The sequence below is a fragment of the Brassica napus genome, chromosome C8, assembly GCF_020379485.1.
Source record: "Brassica napus cultivar Da-Ae chromosome C8, Da-Ae, whole genome shotgun sequence".
NCBI classification, from domain to species: Eukaryota; Viridiplantae; Streptophyta; class Magnoliopsida; order Brassicales; family Brassicaceae; genus Brassica; species Brassica napus.
In genome coordinates, this window is record NC_063451.1 from 47,727,810 (window position 1) to 47,740,906 (window position 13,097).

Sequence of the window (13,097 nt, forward strand, 5' to 3'; positions counted from 1 at the left end):
TCATTTACATAGTACATAGTGGAATGAAGTCGCCATTTTCATTTCAGAACCGTTTATAAAATATAGCTTTGCTATAAACCGAATAAAATTGTTGTGTTCATAATTACAAACAAAAACGCCTAAGCCAAGTTTTCTATTTATATTTAATACCATCTAATATTGTGAACTGTAAAAAGTGTCAGCCTAATATATATAACACAATAACTCATATATATCCAATATTTGGTTTCCTTCTTTCATTTCTTCTTTGGTGCTTTGGGTCGTGACCTCATGCTAGCTCTCCTAGCCACGTCCCAAGCCTTCTGTGGCGCGTAGATACCCAGCTGAGACGCGAAGAACGACTCATAACCAGGTGAATCAAAGGCAAAACCAGTGTGCTTTGATAATTCCCTAGGTAGTTGGGAGATCGCATGGCTTCTCGCCTCCTCTGGTGAGAGCTCGTTCTTTATCTCCAGCTGATCTGCATTGTTGCTATCCGACTCGTGCCTGTGAATCTCTTGAACTATCTGATAATCATATGTGAAGAACCACCTCTCCACCCTGCATATTCCCAAGTTCCCAAATCAGTAAATCTTTTGAGATACAAGTGTTAGATCCAAGTTTTACTTACCCTTGGTAGATGAAGTCTGCCAGAAGGGCAACAACAGGAACAAGCAGCAATGTGAAGTAGAAGTAAAATGTACTCATAAGAACATATATAACAAAGTAGACATTCTCCTGCAAAAGAATAAAAAAAAATGAGATACCAGAAGATGTAAAATACCAAGGGAGTGAAGTGAAGCTTACATTTCTATCACGTGGCGTCATGATACCACAGTAGACAAAAGCGAAGACGAGCCATGCCAAAATGCTTCCAAGAACTGTGATATGATGCCATCTGGTGATCGAGTTGCTCATCAAGAGAATCCGCAGGTTCACGGCTATGACCAGACAGGTGAAGACCATTGTGCTCACGTCCCAGAGACCAAACATTTTGCCTGATGAATTTTTGCCGTCAAAAGCTGAGGCGGTTACGAAGAGATAGCATACCAAAGATTGATACACAGCAGAAGAAGCCCAAACTGCTACAACTCTCCACTTGAAAAAGGAATTGCGTATGCCTTCTCTGTATAGTTCAGGGTATCTCTTTGAAAGGGATGCACTCACATCCTGGCAAAAGCACATGTCAGTTCTGAAATAACCGATCCAATATATAATGAGCTGTGAAGAAAACGTTGTACCTTCTCAAACAGCCCAAGAACAATCACAGGAAGAGCTGTAAAGAAAACGTTGTATAATGACTGGAACCAATCATCATAGAACCTCTGACCAGAAAATCCAGTTCTGAATGTGAACCAAAACTGAGTCAAAGTGAAGGTAAGATTTTTGTAAAAGAAATACATGACCACCTGCCAAAACATAACACCATTAGTAAACATCAATACTGTAAGAAAAAAAGTTGGAGGTGAGAGAGAATATCAACCTTGCAGATTCTAAGATATGACCACCGTCCATGGACAAGAAGCAAATCCGTAAGAAATCTAAACTGAGCGATGGCAAAATCACTAGCCATCACAGCTTGCATTCCTTCCATCCCACTTATCCCTACACCAACATGAGCGGCTTGTATCATGCTAACATCGTTAGCACCATCGCCGATGCTAAGTGTTATCTTTTTCGCCCCTTTTCTCACCAAGCTTGTAACCTAAAATTCACATTAATAGTGTGTCAGTGATTAAGAATCAAAGTCGGCCACAAGAAAAAAATTTAAAGATTAATCAAAAACAAGTAATCTGAAATTACCTGCGCTTTCTGTAAAGGAGAAACACGACAGCACACGACTGAAGTACAGTTCAAGCTCAAGCTGAGCAGAGTAATGCGTAAAGTGGGGTCTAATGCATACATCAAACACTTCCCGTCGATAACGAGAGCCAGCTTTGGTCCAGTTACAGTATTCAGATACTGTTGAGCTTCTTCAAGGCTCTTCTTCAGCTCTTTCTGTACTTCTTCCTTAATAACACGCGCAATTTCAACTTGGTCTCCCTAGAGTTAGATATACTTCAACCATTAGGACTGTCATGGATGATAATCATACACACAAATAAAAAGGGTATTAGTATGACTTACCCTTTCTTCAGCTTCCCTGATTGCATCAGTTTCAGAACTGATAATGAACTGCTTCATATCATTGTTGATCAAGTTGCAAGCTGAAACATTAGAAGAATCAGGGACTATAATATTAAACATAGAAGAAGGAAAAACAATAGGCAGAAGGAAAAGTTTCCAACACTTACCATATGCGATATTAATTGCAGTTTCCATCTTGTCCCCTGTTAGCACCCAGATCTTAATCCCAGCTCTTGATAAGGTCTCTATGCAGTTAGGGACTCCTTCCTGAAGCTTATCTTCTATTGCAGTTGATCCAATCAAGATAAGATCCTTCTCAATGAGTTCAGCAACCTCATCTAATTTCTTCTCACGATCTCGTAAAGCAGACTTAGCCTGGACGAATTTTTCATTCCAACTATCATAGGCTTCAGGATTTAAATCTTTATACGCCAGGCAAAGGGTACGCAACCCAGACGATCCAAAGTGTTCCAAGTGCTCCCTTGTTACTTTTCTAACATCATCCATAGCGTCAGCCAATCTCTCGAAAATTACAGTATCTGCACCCTGTAGACATTATAACCAAGCAATGGTCAAATTTGATTATCAAAGCACACAGAGTCATCCAACTACCTAGAAAACCGTTTACCTTACAGTAGAGTACGAGTCTCCCATCTGGAAAACGACACACAACAGACTGGCGCTTCCTTGTGCTGTTAATGCATGGTGTAATATTTCATTAGTATGCTTAACCATGGAAAAGAGATAACAAACCAACTCTCTGAAAGCCTTATACACCTGTTGAACTCGAGAACATTAAGAATATCATACGACATATCTTGGATCTTTCCCATCTGCTCCGTGTGAGACTCGCGAACATACACCGTAGTTGGAGTACGCCTGAAAATACATGAAAATTGTCTCAAAGAAACTCACAGAGAAATGAGAAACAAAAACAACTTTTCTCAGCACACAGTGGAAGAAATATATAAAAATGCATTAAAACACGTGAACACCGGTCTAGCTAACTACTTAAAAGTTTGTTCTTGTTAGATAACTTGCATCTTCAACTTGTCTACTGGAAAATGAAATGTAAATGAGAATAACCTGTAAAAGAAGAATCCAAAATTCTTAGCGGCTGTAACAAGAGCAGCTTCATCTGGAGATGCAGCTTGATAAAAGATCTTCTCCGGGGACTCATCACCTTCAGGGAGGACTGTGTGGCATATGGCTAGGCATCTAAAAAATTCCTACAGAGATTGTAATACAAAACATTTCAGTTAAGAGTCATGCGCTATGTCAACTAAATTCTGTAAATGCAAGTGGTTTTATGACATTATGTACGCTTTTTCGCACTCAAGGCTATCAGAACAGAGGCCTAAGTTCATGTCTTAGTCAAAGCCAAAATACCGACTTAAAGGAAGGTTTATGTTATAATTTAAAATATTATCTCTTAATCATGAAAGAAACTATCAGAAGGGATATCATCCATTGTCCTGGCCTTTGGTCTTAGGAGAAGGCAACTCAAGACTAAAAAATGGTTTCCATAGCATTAACAGAACGTATGCATAGACGTTAGTGAAATTATAACGCATCTGGAAAGGAAATAGCACCTAGATGATATCATAAAAAGCGGATATCTCAATTCCCCAGAAAACATGTACTCAAGCTTCACACATGGAAAAAAGAAAAATAATTTCTAAACTAGTCAAATAACACATCATTAGCTATTATAATTCTTGAACAGATTGCGAGTAAAATCTAAAGGAAATGAAAGACACCTTGCAAAGGTCGGGATTGGGTTCGTTTCTCCAACCTCCTCGCATAAGCCTTGGATCATCGAAGTTAAATCCCTTTTCTCTTATAGCATTAGCCGACCTTTGTTCCTGAGAAAATCATGGCGTAAGACAATAGGATCAGATGCTCCACAATGCGTGACACAACACTACATCCTCACACAAGTAGAAATTATACCTCTTGAATCTTTAAGCCATCACGCTGAGCAATCCCTCTTTCTATCTCAGTAATACCACATCCATAACTTATTCCTCCAATTGAACATTTAAAAAACTCCATCAAGTTTCTTGTCAGAGTTCCGGTTTTATCAGAAAAGATGTATTCAACCTGGAAGATGCCAATAATAGCACACGCGACTCTTTCAACAAAACCGTTGATATCAAACATATGGCAATTGGTGAGTGGATTAGTAGCTTACCTGTCCAAGCTCCTCGTTTAAATTCGAAGTCCTGGCGGAGGCAGGAGTATCTGTCTCAGCATGATACATGTGAAGGTCTCGGTTGATAAACTGAGTTGACTGAATGAACTTGATCATCTGTGTTCCATTTGCAGATTAAAAAGAGGAAGCATTCAAAATGTTTATACCGCAAAAAATTGAAATTAAAAGATTTTTTTTTGGAAAGACCTACCTCGATGGAAACATATAAGGAGATCGGTATAATGGTAGAGAAAAGAGTGATCAGAGTGAAAAAGGTGAAGAATGCTATCTGTGGCACCAAAGTTACTATAAGCACCAGCAATTTATATATTAAAAATCAATTCAATCATTCAAGATTATTACCGTCATTCGGTTACGGTATTCCCAATCTAGTTTATGCAGACCCAAATATTCATGGTCACGATCCGTCACAATTGCACTGCAAAATTTTAACAGATTCTTATAAATCAAAGCGTGGGTTTATGAGAAAAAAATACGGTGAAATATCAACATAGTTTTGGATAAACCACAAGATTGATTAGAAGCTATACCAGCCAGTAGCTCCAATGAGGCACATCATGAAAAGAACACAGAAGATAGTAATAATGAGTTTGTCGAGTTTCTTTTCCAGTGTACTTCTTTTGGAGGGAATATTCATGGCATTCATCATCACCTGCATGCATTGCATTCACCACCATGTAGATCAGATTATATACATAGAAAAAATACAGGAGAATGTCACTAAAAGGACAATCCTGAATGCTTGCATACCAATAAATTTTTCAAAACTAGTTTCTTATCAAACAAGCTTCACGGCAGCTTACCTTAGTCTCATGACCAGTGAAAATCACAGCCCCAACAATGTACTCTGTGTTCCTAAGACTGCATCCCTGAAAATAGGAAGGCAGAAGATACACATAAACCCAAAAACAATATAAGGTCTCGCAAAATGAAATCCTGTAGACATAAGGCAGACAAGGAACACACAGCTAAAAGTAGAAACAGTCGATCATACACGCAATAAAAGCTGGTCCGGAGAGAGAGGTAAAGTCTGCTTTTCTACTATAAGATTCCCAGTGAAAGTGTACAGGGAATTATTTGGCTGCTCGCACTGAATTTCACCTGCATGGTAAAAGAGAGAAACATTGGATAAAATTGATAATAAGAACGCTATTACGCTAACAAACAATGGCCTTAGATAAAATGGATGAAAGGCGATAAGCACAGATTCAGCTAAGGAAATCTCCGCAAGATAATAATCAACTCCAAAAGGCTAACCTTTAAATTCAGAAGCTTTCTCTGATGTCAAGTAATCCCATGTCCTTTCAAGGGCCTTTCTAATTTTTAAATTTGTTTCCCCATCTAAGTTTGCAGTCTGCACTCAAAAAGGGTACGCACAAAAAGACTCGATTAAAAATGTATATTAACAGATAAAAATCAATAGACATAGCCAAAGTAGACAAGCACCTCTACATAGCAGATACCATCAGGATTTGTGCTGGACAGGAAAAGAATATCAGCTGGAAAAAATCCATCTTTATTTATCTGCATATATCAACAAAGAATATCTACTAAGATTATAGATTTAAAGTTTTAAGATAGTTACAAGTTCTGGATCCCTCCACAAACGCCACCGAGTTAACTGATATCTACTGTGATAACTATAATTCGGGGTAATTTCTAGAGTTTTCAGTACAACCTTGTTCAATAACATAGTAAGTCATGACCTCTGTTAGAAAATATACCTTGATAATATCTCCGACCTGCACCTTTCGCCAGGGAATAGGCACCCATTGCTGATCTTGCAGAACCTCCACTGTACTATTATTTATCGACATATCATTTTGAAAGCGTTTCTGCAACAGAATATTTGCAGAAGGATTTAAAAATTTGAACAGTAGATGGGTCCTGAAACTCTTAAGCATTCACTAACTAAAACCCAATACGGATATTAACCGAAGAACTCCATTTCATCACATAGAGGAATATATTTCTATAATGTTAAAACAAGAAGAAGCAGAAGTCAGTCAGGCCCTCACCCAGTCTTCAAAAGCCTCTTTAATGAGAGAGACGAGGAGCACCATCGACAGGGGAGCCACATTAGTAATTGGATTGACAGGGCTGCAGGATAAAAAAAAAAAAACAGTTTATCTAGTTACATTTATACTTTACTGACTGAAGAAGATAGAGACAATGATGATTTTCTAGTACAGGAAAACATGATAGTAAACATGTCAAGGCATGCCAAATGATCAGCTAAAATACAAAAAGTGGCACAGTAATGAAATCCCAAAACCGAGAAAGAATGACTTTGTCAACTAAAACTTGTGAAATGTCTCATGGGAATACAAACACATGTTTTGGTTGCTTTATGGCTACGTGTTACCAGATAATCAAACAAGGACAAGTCAGTAGTAAAAATGAGTCAACTTTGATGGAGTTTAACATATACCTTATTGGTGTCATTGACAGACAAGAGATTCCAAGAAAGTAGATATTCGCTATGCGCCTAAACTGTCAGAAAGCACGTTTTTATCAGAGTAGATATTAAAAAAAGGTCAACGATCAGAAAGAAATGTAGCTTAATGAAAGTCAATAGGCCCCTTTACAAGGATTCTGTAGCTTGAAAGCCCGAACACTAACGTAATCATTAATCAAATATTGATGGATGCAAGTGACCAATCTTAAGTCATTTAACAAAAGAAAAAAGAAACAATCTTTAAATCCTTTCAACGCTACAGCTATAAGCTGCATTACTAGTAAACCTAATTAACAACAAAATAGATAAAAAAAAAAAAACACTTACTTGCTCAAAGAGACCTTTGGGGAGAAAGGTGAAAACATTATACTTCGTTGTAGAAATTGAATTACCCTGCCACGTTCGTTAGGGGAGAAAAAAAAAACTCATAAATTAACTGAACACAAACAACAAATTCACAATAAAGAGGATCACACGTTATAATCGAGATAAATCAGAACAACCAAAATTCAAATGAACCAAAAGCCTTAAAACGGCGTCGTTACCTTGAAACGGACGGGGAGATTAGCATCACGATCATTACAGAAGACGGTACGGTAAGTTGGAGCCTGAGGCTGTATACGTCCAAGCGTGACGGTCCTAGAGGGTGCACGAAGGAGAGACGGTGACGACGACTCAACGCTTAATCCACCTCCGGAGCTAGCCATTCCGATTCGATCGAAGCTTCCGCTAATTTCCCTCCAATTTTTTTACCCTCAGAGCGCAAGATCCGGTAGAAACTGAGAGGACCATCTCTCTTTTTTTCTTTTCTTTTCTTTTATTTTCCCTTTTTCTCTTTATTATGCTTTTTTTTTTTTAACTTTCCTGTGGTTATTATTCTCTCAATCTTTGATTTTATTTCCTTATCAACCAATAACATTCTGAGTTCGTTTTTAATAAAATAAAAATACATAAATAGAGCACATCACATCTTCTTATTAATGTTTTCAAAATCACCCAATCGTATGGATGTGCCTATGGAATCGTATAAGAGATTTTTATTTTAATACATCTTTGATTTCTTTCCTTATCGACCTATAACATTTTGAGTCCGTTTTTAATAAAACTAGGATCGTGTCCGCGCTACGCGCGGATATTGGATGAAATTAAAATTTGTGTATAACCATAGTTGTGTCTGTTTCTGGTTGTTGTTAAAATAGATTTAAAGTAATTATAAGAAGGAATATATGACATTGAGATTTTTAAGATTGATTGTTCATTTTTTTATGCGAATGTTGTTGGAAGTCAATCAATAGAGATGTAAAAGTAGAGGGGAGTTGATTTTTTTTGGTTGTGTGTAGTGGTTTTCTGTAGTAATGAAAATTAAATTAACGTGTTGAAAATTAAAAATATGAAAAAAACTTCGTAATTGAGATATTGTTTAGCATTATGGTGTTTTGAATTTGGAAATAATCTTTTAAAAGTGTGTTTAGGTCGTCCATTAATAAACTAATTGGAAATTTTATGAATTACATTGAAAAAAGCCCCCTTGAAAAAAACTTATGAACTAAAAAACCAGATAAATTGATCGAGAATTTAATACTAAGGTTTTATTGTGTTACTTATGTAGTATAACCTACCAAATCAAACTATCTCTACGCTTGATTTTGCACTTAATAGTTAAGATGTTATGTCCGTATTTTGGACAAATGATTTCTTGGATTCCAGAGAGGGGTGATTGGGTTCGTATGTGTTCGAGAAGTCTATAAACGCACAGTAAAATCGTAATTTTGATTTACCTCCAGCAGGTGGAGGATCATTGTGGTTTGATTTGACCATCGTGTTGAGGAAAATGACCCTTTGACGAAAGAAAGAATTAGAAAATGAGTCAGCTAAAGAGAGAGATCTTGAAATGTGGAAATCCACTGATTGAGTAACTGACACGTAATAGTTGTCTCCGCCTTTCTTCTCGTTGCAAATTTCTGAGTGGAAGATGATGTGAATGTTATGTGGAGCTGAGGTTGTTAACCGGTTTGTATCAAATATGCAATGTTACTGAATTTATTCGTATATTTTGTTGATTTGGATTGATGAGACAAAAGATTTTTTTGAACTTTCAGTGCAGCCGGTGATTGTGGCAGGAGATGTGCTACTTGTCTTTCTGATATTATTGTCTATCGAGAAGAACATTTAAGTATTATAATCTGTTGAAGATTTTTATATTTAACGTGATACGTTTAAAATTTGAAAGTCTTGTGTGAATTGAAATAATTAGTTATAATCATCAAATTGAAGCGAGAGAAAAAAAAAAAAAACAATCCGATAATAAGAGTTCATAATTTGTCTTTGTTCATTACTCTTTGTCTCTGTTTTAAGGAGAAAAGTAACAAAACAACATAATAGGTTTTGAATTGCATAACCAAGATTCTGGTGCAAGAACAAACCACTATATTTTTTAAACAGACTTGATAGCTGTCTTTAATCTTTTTTTTTGAGAAATTTAATTTTTAAATAAATATTAGGAGCTATATTAGTCTACATTTTGATCCGCGTTTCGAAAGCACGAGTTTTTTCGGTTAATAAAAATGTGATACGAATAATATTTTGATTATGATTTATATTATTAAGTTATTATATAAAATATTTTTTAAAAAATTATATAATTTGTCAATTTTTTATTTGAAATTTTGTGTGTACATTCTTATCTCACAACATCATCTTTATATTTTTATGCATGAGACAAGAGTTAAATTTGTTGGCATATTTTAGACTAATTTAAAAATATATATTTGCAGGGGTTACAAAATATATAGAATATAAATGTAGTTTCTAAATGTAATTATATTTCTTTAAATTGGACACAACCTTTATTAACTGGACATGTTCCTAACTTAATACTATTGACTTGAATTAGTAAAACAAATAGGGATTTTTACCACCATAGATTTTCCGGTTTATATATGTATTATTTATTGTAAAGTTCATACATATTTTTTAGTAATAGTGCTTTTAAAAAACAATTGTTTGCTTCGTCGGTGGCTGTGATACATGCGTGTTACACGGTATATAATTTCAAATATAAACATTTTTAATCTATATTCAATGGTCTTATTGATTATTAAGACACATTATAAATTTGAATCCATGAAGTCCCAAGAAGAAGGGCAATCTTGTTATCAAAACAGATTTCAAAGATTTGTTTATACGTTATTGGGTTATGCTGGTGTTGGACCAAAGGATTAAGTATTATTATTATTATTAGGTTGTTAAATTCGTAATGACGTGAAGGTATGATTGGATGGGAATATTTCATCCTATGTGGCACCTCTAATTGAACTTTAAATTAGTCCCTTTTATATAGTAGGATAGAGCATGTTTCATTAATTGTATGGGCGTATCCCCTATGTATTATTTGTGAAACATTACAACTTCTTTTTTAGCCACGTATGATTCTTAGATAAATAGGTTGGTCCATCTAATTATATAATAAGTTTTTTATTAAACTAACCATAAATTCATTATTAATGTTATTTATTATTTTCTTAAATAAAAATTACGGAATTGTCTAATGTGGATAAAATATATATGACAATTAATAATTTTGAATAATAAAAATCTGATAAAAAAATAATGTATCTTCTATCAAATTTGTTTAATTTTAAGCTATTAAAATAATTAAAAAAAACACAATAACCATATTATAAAAATTTAGATTTTTCTATATATGTTATATTTTGAATTTTAAAAAATGACTATAAATTACTAAAACTGTTAAAAGTCTCACATTCAAATTTTGCGATCCATGGTTTAAAATTTTTGTTATGACAAAATACAAATGATTACAAAATCATATAAGTAAAAGTCTAATTTAACTAATCCTTAATATTTAAAATATATATGTATATATATCATTCTAAATTAAACTATAAACCATATTCAATAAATAAATATTTTAGTTTCAAAATTTACTTTGAATAAAAAAATTTTGATAAAAGTTTTTAACTAACATTGATAATTGTTTTTTAAATTATCAATTACTAAAATTATTAATCCCACAATAATTTTTTTGTTATCAGTAATTTAAAATTTTTTCTATTAAAGATACACATGATCAAAAAAAACATATGAGTAGAAATTAAAGCATCATTTAATAGACATTAATATTAAAAATATATTGTGTAAGTTAATATCATTTAAATTTGATTACATATCCTATCAAATTTTTTAAAAAATTGTTTGGATTAATAAAATTGATTTATATTTTCGCACCAATTTAATTATATATCTAATAGTTACTGACTTTTAATTATTCAATATATATTTATTATTTCATAATATGTAAGAACATATAATATATAAAATAATTTATATATATAATGTTTATTCTGCGCAAGGCGCGGGTCTTAATCTAGTGGAATCGTATAAGAGATGGCGATATGTATCTCAATCCAGACCACTTGAAAAAGATTTGTATCAACCAACACGTTCATTTTACAAAGATTACAACATAACATAGAACGCATGTGAAAGCTCAAAAAATATTATCAACATGTTCTGAGACAAAGCAGCAGAGGAAATTATCCTCACAGAGTCAGTATCAAAGTGAGTCGACCTCCCTTTTACGTCTTATAATGATGGGTAATCTAAACAGTTTTATATCATTATAAAAAGAAGATAATTGTTCGATCATACTCAGAAATCACAAACATGGAGCAACATCAATATTATAGTATTAATAGCCCATTTTGGATTAGGCCCATATTTAACAAAGTAACTTGTCTGACAAGAATGTGTTATTAGGTTTGAGAATTCGTACGACCTAATATTCTCTTACACAAATGAGAGTTTTCTCAAGTTGTCAGAATTCAAATCGCAGCTTCAGTGAATGATCGGAGTTCGGAGAAGTGCGAGATATGAAGAAGAAAGATGTTTATATTATCTATGGATTTGTGTATTTCGCTCCACAGTTTTCTCTTCTTCTTCTTCCACTTATAATCTTATGTCTTTCTTTTGATCTCATCAGATGCTTTTTGCTTGTTTATGTTCAAAATTGTGTGGTCTCAAGTGGTAGTGTTATGAAAAGACTTGATCTTTCTACTTCTAACTCGTTTCCATCAAAATAGTTTCGGGATAACTTTTTTTGCTATCTTGAGTTCTTGCATTTAAATTAGGGAATTTGCAATGGATATAAGTAGAAACAAATTTTATTAGTTAAATGGACATGGCACTATGCATTGTTTATTAATATTGACACTAACCCTATTCAACCTCACATCACAAACAACCTTTCGCTATTCACACATTCATCTTCCGTAATAATGATGAAATTCTTTGAAATCGCAACCGACAATACTTTCAGTTTAATGCGAAAACCAAAAGCACCCATTGAACGTATCTTTTGTTTCAATATACTTCAAGAGATCTCTTTCTTAGTTTCTCAGCAGTCAAATTTATTATCGAAATCAAAATGGTTGCTTCCCGGATCGTTGAGCTTCCTGAAGATCTATTAGAAGAAACTGATGTTCGGTGTCTAGCCGGCGTTCGTGGTGACCTCCCCCTCCTGGATACCGATCAACGTGACGGAATGGTCTTCGCCGGTGATAGATGGTGGTATTTCTCTCTCCCCCTCGCGTTTTGGTTCGGTCTTATGTACGAAGGACCCCTAGAAAAACTCTTTACTCTGGTGGCTCGTCGGAGACTTTGCGGTTGATCTCTGTTAGAGGACGACGGAGACGCTGTCACGAAACCGCAAGTCAGTCCTCGGGGCCGAAGTTTGTCTTCGCCAATCTAGAGAGTTTCGGGAGACGGCGGAGGGCTCATAAGGGATGGCGGTTCCATGTGCTTCTTCTCCATCAGATCTGGTTTCATCTCTCAGCGCCTTGGTGGAAGGTAATATGTGGTGGTTCGGACCTTGAGCAGCGTGAGATTTCAACCTCTTTGCGGCAGAGAGGGTTTGTTTTGTATCCGGCGAATTGGAGCCGCGGGACAATTCTGTGGATGGCAGATTTTAAGGTTTCGGTGGTGGATCTGTGTAGATACTTCGGAATCGGATAAGGGTGCCGTCGGTGTTCACTGGAGGAGGGGACTCGTTCCCCTTGTCTTCTCACCTTCAACCTCTCTCTCCTTTTTGCTTAGATTAGGTATAGATGTTCTCTGTTTGTTTTCTGTAACATAACGCTGGTGTTTTGCCGTGGTTGTAACTGTTCCGATGCCCTTTGGGGTTGATAATTAATGCAATTTTAATTTTTTTTTTTAAGAAAATAAATTTAAGCTAGACTCAAACGGTGATCAATTTTGGACAGAACCGTAAAATCACCATCTCTCTATACATGGTTTTGC

The 13,097-nt window shown here is 35.0% G+C and overlaps 1 protein-coding gene across 1 annotated transcript; it reads right to left on the reverse strand.

The window, feature by feature from the left end:
- Window positions 1-52: 52 nt before the first annotated feature.
- On the reverse strand, window positions 53-7,625 carry LOC106346525 (phospholipid-transporting ATPase 3). The gene is made up of 26 exons (XM_013785887.3): window positions 7,325-7,625; window positions 7,107-7,172; window positions 6,753-6,814; window positions 6,340-6,421; window positions 6,046-6,156; window positions 5,768-5,845; window positions 5,579-5,675; window positions 5,316-5,422; window positions 5,125-5,190; window positions 4,852-4,973; window positions 4,664-4,739; window positions 4,512-4,589; window positions 4,301-4,417; window positions 4,060-4,209; window positions 3,867-3,971; window positions 3,193-3,335; window positions 2,884-2,985; window positions 2,735-2,798; window positions 2,274-2,652; window positions 2,107-2,186; window positions 1,783-2,022; window positions 1,463-1,684; window positions 1,221-1,388; window positions 787-1,149; window positions 611-717; window positions 53-540 (listed from the first exon to the last, which is right to left on the reverse strand). Exons 1-26 carry the CDS (start codon window positions 7,484-7,486, stop codon window positions 237-239), a joined length of 3,651 nt encoding a protein of 1,216 aa, XP_013641341.1. The 5' UTR covers window positions 7,487-7,625; the 3' UTR covers window positions 53-236.
- Between the last annotated feature and the right edge of the window lie 5,472 nt (window positions 7,626-13,097).

Excerpts from the sequence above, each read along its gene's own strand:
- LOC106346525 (XM_013785887.3), bottom strand. The coding sequence starts at position 7,486 with ATGGCTAGCTCCGGAGGTGGATTAAGCGTTGAGTCGTCGTCACCGTCT. Across the intron at positions 5,423-5,578 it reads GAAAGCTTCTGAATTTAAAG|GTGAAATTCAGTGCGAGCAG; the intron begins GTTAGCCTTTTG and ends TTTACCATGCAG. Across the intron at positions 1,389-1,462 it reads CATATCTTAGAATCTGCAAG|GTGGTCATGTATTTCTTTTA; the intron begins GTTGATATTCTC and ends ATGTTTTGGCAG.